The following is a 7,290-nucleotide window of genomic DNA, read 5'->3' as shown; positions in this document are numbered from 1 at the left end:
TTACACTATCAGGCAGTGAATAAACTCAAGTAAGTAGGGATTTTTCTGACAGTAATCTGATTTAATAATTGGATATAAAAATGCACTTTTACATTTTGGCCTGCTGCAACTTGGAAGTGTATCTTTATTGTAACAAGTGTGATATTAAATGAATAGTCTCCCCTTACAAACAATATAAGTATTGTGTGTTAATGAAGAATGACATACACACTGAAACGTTTTCATATGTTCAGAAACTAGCTCATCATAAACTGACTCAATTACTTTGCAGACATTTGATAAAGACATAAAACCATAGTACATAGATTAATGTCAGCTTAAAACAAGCGTGACTTAACTCCTCTGCAAACACAATGTATGTCTGAATACAGAAGGGTACCCTCTACATCTTTGCTAATGTCCATGTGGGAAGCAACATAGAACACATACCACAAGACAAACATCCTCGCCAGAAAAATTGGGGCTTGAGAGAGTTCCCCAGCGGATTGGTCCATGTCAATGTCGACGCGGATGACGTCGCGCTGTGAAACACGTGGGTAAACCACCGTATCCAGAGCTCACATAAACAAAGCCACATTGGCCAGACTGGGTAGTCGAAGCTTGTGTCGCTGTCAGTGCTCGGAGTCACACGGTTTGTCCGCCTGGCATTGTTGGGTAGCGCTGCTCATGATTTGGAGCTTTTACAGAAATTGATGAATACCCCCTGCATGCTTATCGCATGGATTGAAAGCAACAATCCTGATGTGAAAAAGGTAAGAATTTATTCATCTCTTTATTTGCAACATAATCTGTGTCTGCGCTTTACTTTCACTCCATTCTCTGAATCTTTTAAGCCTTTTTAGTCATTTGTTCACTGTTAAATTAAAATACAGAAACTGAGTCTGACTGTGCACATCTCTGGGTGTTGCTGATATTTCCCGAGATGGTTTTTCTTTACAAGTTTTCACTCGTGTCAAGTGCGCGAAGTTGGTTTGTATATCATGAAACACCGCACACTTTACATGAAGAAAAGAAAAATACGATTTATACGGTTTAGTTTCTAAATGAACGTATTTTGTCAGTATATTTAAAGTCTGTTATGACATTTTATGTGCGTATAGTTTGAAACTGCAATGTGTGCGTATAATGTTAAACATGACTTTATCTGGCATCTCGTGTTCATTTTTAGGTGTTTGTTGTATTTTACATTCCAGTAAATGTCAAGGTGATGTGTTTTATTAGGGGAAGATCCAGAACAGATACGCTTTCTTGAATCCTGACACCCATACAACTCCTGACTGTACCCATTTCAAGTGTCACCGAAAAACTGTCAGAAGACTTGAGGTAGGATATTGACAATTATTTACAAATACAGCTGTATTATTGTTTAATGTCCATTATATTCTGAAATGACTTCCTAAAGTAAAGCACTATACAATTGTATTTTTGTGGTTAAGATGAAAAGAGAATAAATACAATAGACTTAAAACTTTTTTCTTCACGGTTTAAACACTGATTTGAGAAATTCTGATGTTTTTCTACGGTTTTGGTTTGCAGCCATGCCCTGCGTCCAGGCTCAGTATGGATCATCACCTCAAGGAGCTAGTCCTGCTTCCCAGAGCTACAGCTACCACCCCGCAGGAGAATACAGCTGCGACTTCTTAACACCCGAGTTTGTTAAGTTTAGCATGGACTTGACCAACACTGAAATCACAGCTACTACGTCTCTCCCAAGTTTCAGTACATTCATGGACAACTATACCACCAGTTACGACGTCAAACCACCCTGTCTGTATCAGATGCCCCACTCTGATCAGTCCTCTATCAAGGTGGAGGACGTCCAGATGCACAGCTACCATCAGCAGGGCCACCTGCCTCCTCAGTCGGAGGAAATGATGGCTCACTCTGGGCCTATGTACTTCAAACCATCCTCTCCCCATGCCCCGAGTACACCAAACTTCCAGGTTCAGCATAATCACATGTGGGAGGACCCTGGCTCCCTCCAAAGTTTCCACCAGAACTATGTCGCGGCCACGTCTCACATGATGGACCAGCGCAAGAATCCGGTGTCGAGGCTCTCGCTCTTCTCCTTCAAGCAGTCCCCGCCTGGCACTCCTGTTTCCAGCTGTCAGATGCGGTTCGACGGGCCGCTGCACGTCTCCATGAACCACGACAACTCGGGCGTGCACCGCGGCCTTGACGGTCAGAGCTTCGGGGTGCCCAGCGCCCTCCGGAAACAGGCTGGTCTTGCTTTCCCTCACTCCCTGCAGCTCGGCCACGGGCACCAGCTGATGGACAGCCAAGTGCCATCGCCCCCGTCCCGAGGATCTCCGTCAAACGAGGGTCTGTGTGCGGTATGTGGGGACAACGCAGCCTGCCAACATTATGGAGTGAGAACCTGCGAGGGCTGCAAAGGATTTTTTAAGGTGGGTGACATGACAGCGACCATGAATCATTGTTACTGTTATTACATGAAATATGTGCTGTGTGCTGCTAATTATACAAGGCGCCAGTGAGTAATAACAAGCTCACTTTTTTAAAACAGAATTAAACAACCTACAAATATAATTGGAATAACATTTTCAGTGCGTTCCACAGTAAATATTATCAAGCACCAACTTTAAAGTGCGTGCGTAAAATAACTTTATATGAAAAACATATCTACCCACACAGTAGATCTCAAAGGAATAGGTGAAATATGAAAGACCACGAATGTGTATTTGCTGTCGGTCTATTCCCTCTTGTTGGTTCATGCAGCGCAGTCCCAAACAGGAGATGAGACAGATATTATATCGTTTCCATCTTTTCATTTTTATATTATATCACTTGCTCAGCAATCCACAGTCCGTGTTCTACATGTTATATTGCTGTGGAAAAAGGCCTGTAGACTGACATTATGTTTTCTTTTTCTCCAGCGCACCGTTCAGAAAAATGCTAAATACGTGTGTTTAGCAAATAAAAACTGTCCTGTTGACAAACGCCGGAGAAATCGTTGCCAGTTCTGCCGTTTCCAGAAGTGCATGGTCGTCGGAATGGTGAAAGAAGGTATGTTTAGGCCATTCGTTAAATTATTTTTGGAAGAGTTATTTATATTTCCCCACTGATGCACTTGGGAAACATGCGCGTAATATAGTGTTATATTGTTATTTAAAATACATTAAAGTATAATTACGCACAACCATAGAAGTGCGAATTAATCACATCATTTTCCCCCCTTCCAATTAAGTTGTGCGAACGGCTAATCTCAAAGGTCGGAGAGGACGCCTACCTTCCAAACCCAAAAGTCCACAGGAGCCCTCCCCACCTTCGCCGCCGGTGAGCCTCATAAGCGCACTTGTTAGGGCCCATGTGGACTCCAATCCCTCGATGTCTGCTTTGGACTACTCCAGAGTAAGTGAAGTTCCTCACTCCCAGAAATAAAACACACACACCTTTTTAAAAAAGCTTGACAACTATTCTCCGGGTGAAAAAAGAGCAGGACAGATTTAAATGTAGTCCTGCTTTTAGGTAATAATTAACTGCTTTAAAGTTTGCTGTAATACATCGCTGAACCCCTAACTCTGTCAGGCTTTTAACGTGGCATATTCTCCTAAGTAAATTGCATTGAAATAGAGAACTTAATAAAAAGAAGACATGCATTTAATAGTGAAAAAGCACCCTCTCCCTCTTAGAAATTGGCATTTGCAATTTCACGGATTATATATTTTAAAGGACCTCATTAAGACGCTGTTTAAATTAAATTCCAGTTCCAAGCTAACCCTGACTACCAAATGACTGGAGACAACACTCAGCACATCCAGCAGTTCTACGATCTCCTGACGGGCTCCATGGAGATCATCCGGAGCTGGGCGGAGAAGATCCCCGGCTTTTCTGATCTACCAAAGCAAGATCAAGATCTCCTCTTTGAATCCGCCTTCCTTGAACTTTTTGTCCTGCGGCTCGCGTACAGGTAAGCCGTGTAATTATTAAACAAAACAATCCTGGTTTTAGATAATCATCAGCTCCTCCTTCAAGCTTCATTGCTTATGGTTTTATTAGCTGCCCAATAATGAGATGGCTCTTAAATTCCCATTTATTGCAGAACGTAATTAATGGCATTTTCTTATTAATTGCAGGTCCAACCCAGTGGAAGGCAAACTTATTTTTTGTAATGGAGTGGTGTTACACAGGCTGCAGTGCGTCCGCGGATTTGGAGAGTGGGTGGATGCTATCGTGGACTTTTCTTCCAACTTGCAGAGCATGAACATAGACATCTCAGCTTTTTCCTGCATCGCAGCTCTGGCCATGGTAACAGGTGCGTGAAGCCGGCTGCTCCTTTGGAAACTCCGCCTCTGTTATACAATGCATGCAACACGGAAACAGTTAAAGCATCGAAAATAATGTAACCGTTTTTTCTTCTTCTTTATTTTAGAGCGACACGGGCTAAAGGAACCCAAGAGAGTCGAAGATCTCCAAAACAAGATAGTCAACTGCCTAAAAGACCAAGTGACGTTCAATGGAGGTGGATTGAATCGTCCCAACTACTTGTCAAAACTCTTGGGAAAGCTCCCTGAACTGCGCACACTATGTACCCAAGGTCTGCAGCGTATCTTTTACCTAAAACTAGAAGATCTAGTCCCTCCGCCAGCAATAATTGACAAACTTTTCCTCGACACCCTACCTTTCTGAGTCTGACTCGATTATGAGACCTCAAAGAACTTCCAAAAGACTGTTTGTGAGTCAGATTTTTAACGTTATTATTTCTGAATATTTGCAAGCTCCGCAGGCTAATTGAACAAAATACCCTATTATGATTAAGGATCCATGAAAAAAAAGAAGAATAACAAGAGAATCAGACAGAGTGTCATTGCTGTGTAGGCCTTTTATTTGTGTTATTGTCAATCGAATGAATCATGACGCGGAATTTCTCTGTGGTGGACAAATTGTCAAAAAGTTATTCCGGTTTTACACCTACTGTTTATTTATTTAACATCGGCTCAACTGATTTACTCATATGTAATATATTGCATTTATATATATATATATGAACATTCATATCCATACACACTGTATATTATGATAGAATATGTGATGCCTCCAATGCATCGGTTTATAACGTGTACAAAGTTTGTTATAATGAAAACATTCAATTTAAGTTTCTTTTCTGACTCGTGCCTATGTGTTTCTGACAGGATCCCAAAAAGTATCCAGAAAAGACAACGCATGTTCTAGTTTTCTTTTTTATAGGCACTTGCTGAGGTGATGTCTATAATATATACCGGACACTATGTAGTCTGCTAGATTTGATACAGATTCGTAGTAATGGCACTCCTTTTATGTATGACGTGGAAACATATTTCATCTGTATAGAAAATAAGGGACCCATGGTGTTTGTAAAACTGTCAGACATTCCTTGTTTGTATGTGCTGTAAGTATTGTTGCTGTTGAATATAAACGTTTCTATATATTTATTATTTCTGTTGCCAAGAACTACACTAAGCATGGTGCAATTTAAACGATTTCAAACCATCCAAGTTCAAGCTGAGCACGTTGTCTATGTTTTATGTCTTATAACCGTCTATATGTGGTTATGATTTAACACGCTTTGCAAATGAAAAGCTCTCATCTTATATCCAGAGGTTCATGAGTGTGTGATATAGGCCCACATTTATGGCATCATGATGTACTTACAACTTCTGTAACGCATTTGGTGACACATTAAAAACACTTTAGAGATAAATACATATTTAATGTTTACAAATAAAACTTTTAAATCAATCTTTGCTAAATATTTTTCACTGCAAATAACATATTCTTTAAATTAAGAAATCACTGATCGGGAGGAGTTTGTTCAGCAGGAGAGAGAGAGGCTCTCGTTTTGGAGTTTAAGCGTATTTTTGTAATATTCGTTGTAAGCAGCGCTGCGATAAGCAGTTTAACAGGTTATTTATGTTAACATCTTACTTTAACTGAATGTGAAAATTGTGTATTTAAGTAAAAAAAAAGTTGAATCTTGTCGCAAATAGTTTGCATGCATGTTTCATCTTGAGTTTATATTCCCTTTTTAGTTTTGACCAAAATGTCACATATTTATTATCTTAGCCTCCTAATAGTTATATTTAAATATAATCTTAGCGAATATTTTAGTCATCAAAATTACATTTTAATGCACTTCTAATTTGGGTAGCTTAAAATGTATCTTGCATGCATAACTACAATTTAAATACGCTTTCAAAAACAAATCACATGCTGTTAAACCCTCGTTTTATTCTCTAATGTCTTATTGCATTTGACAAATTAATAACCTACAACGGAATAAATATAGACGTCTTGATCTTTCGGTTGAATGCTAAATAAAGTAACATTTTCAGCGAACACATTTTATAAGAACATTGAATTCCATGATTCAGTCTGTTCCCTTTGCTCTCTGCAAGTACGAAAGTCTACGCAAAGGTTTAAGGATATATTTTTGGACAGGCATTCCTTGTATATTACTTTATTTGCTTTTAATTTGCCTTCACTTTTATAATGTAGCCTACATTTTAGAGTTGTTTACCCCACCGACGAGTCAGACCAAAACTAAAACTAGAACTATATTTTCCACAATCAAAAGGACGACTACCTTTATCCTGCTATTACACAGCGTTAATGAAATAATACATTTATTGTGAAATCCTGTTGCGGAGGTAACACAACTTTGTGCGTCACAGCAGCTGGGTAATTTTGCTTTCTAAGTGAACACGAAAGATAAGATGATGCGACACACGGACAACTTTTTTTAATTTATTTTTTACCGGAGCTGGCAAAGTATCCAAGTCTTTTTTTGTTTAATGGTAAACCTGGTAGCACCAACCTCTCCAAAACCCTCGGGGATTCCGGCTCCGATGGTCACAAAAAAAGTTAGCCGATCACCCTCATACGGGTTCAATTCAGGCGACTTTTGTGATGTTGCTGTGCATTAAATGTGCGTCTAGTTTTGTGTAACTGCCGAATTAAAAGTCGTTAAGAAATGTATGTAAAGCGGCATGGACTGCACGAACAGAAGCAGTGGTGCTGTCACAAAGCCTTTCCTTTAGACTATCAGCAGAGAGAAGTGACGCCAGGCTATGAGGCATGTCTGGGACTTCTCCTCAGCGATTCCACATTTATCACATGATCAAGATGAAGGGAACAGCTTATTTTGAGAGATATTAGCAGCAGGCAATAAATTGTCAAAATAATTAGATCGTCACTTTAAAGTGCTAATTCCAAGGCAAATTGGAATTACATTCAGATCCAGTTTGCTGACATTTAGCAGATCTGTTGAAAGGGTGCATTACAATGTCACAAGTT

At 39.8% G+C, this 7,290-nt stretch overlaps 1 protein-coding gene across 1 annotated transcript; it reads left to right on the top strand.

Moving 5' to 3' along the window:
* Window positions 1-639: 639 nt before the first annotated feature.
* nr4a2a (nuclear receptor subfamily 4, group A, member 2a) lies at window positions 640-5,687 on the top strand. Its single transcript, XM_034232391.1, has 8 exons — window positions 640-752; window positions 1,222-1,323; window positions 1,537-2,405; window positions 2,895-3,024; window positions 3,206-3,369; window positions 3,726-3,928; window positions 4,095-4,273; window positions 4,391-5,687. The coding sequence occupies exons 3-8, from the start codon at window positions 1,539-1,541 to the stop codon at window positions 4,645-4,647; spliced, it is 1,800 nt and encodes a 599-aa protein (XP_034088282.1). The 5' UTR covers window positions 640-752; window positions 1,222-1,323; window positions 1,537-1,538; the 3' UTR covers window positions 4,648-5,687.
* Window positions 5,688-7,290: the final 1,603 nt, after the last annotated feature.

This window comes from Gymnodraco acuticeps, unplaced genomic scaffold, assembly GCF_902827175.1.
Source record: "Gymnodraco acuticeps unplaced genomic scaffold, fGymAcu1.1, whole genome shotgun sequence".
Classification (NCBI taxonomy): domain Eukaryota; kingdom Metazoa; phylum Chordata; class Actinopteri; order Perciformes; family Bathydraconidae; genus Gymnodraco; species Gymnodraco acuticeps.
The sequence above is the reverse complement of the archived record's forward strand: the minus strand, read 5'-3'. Positions and strand labels throughout refer to the sequence as shown.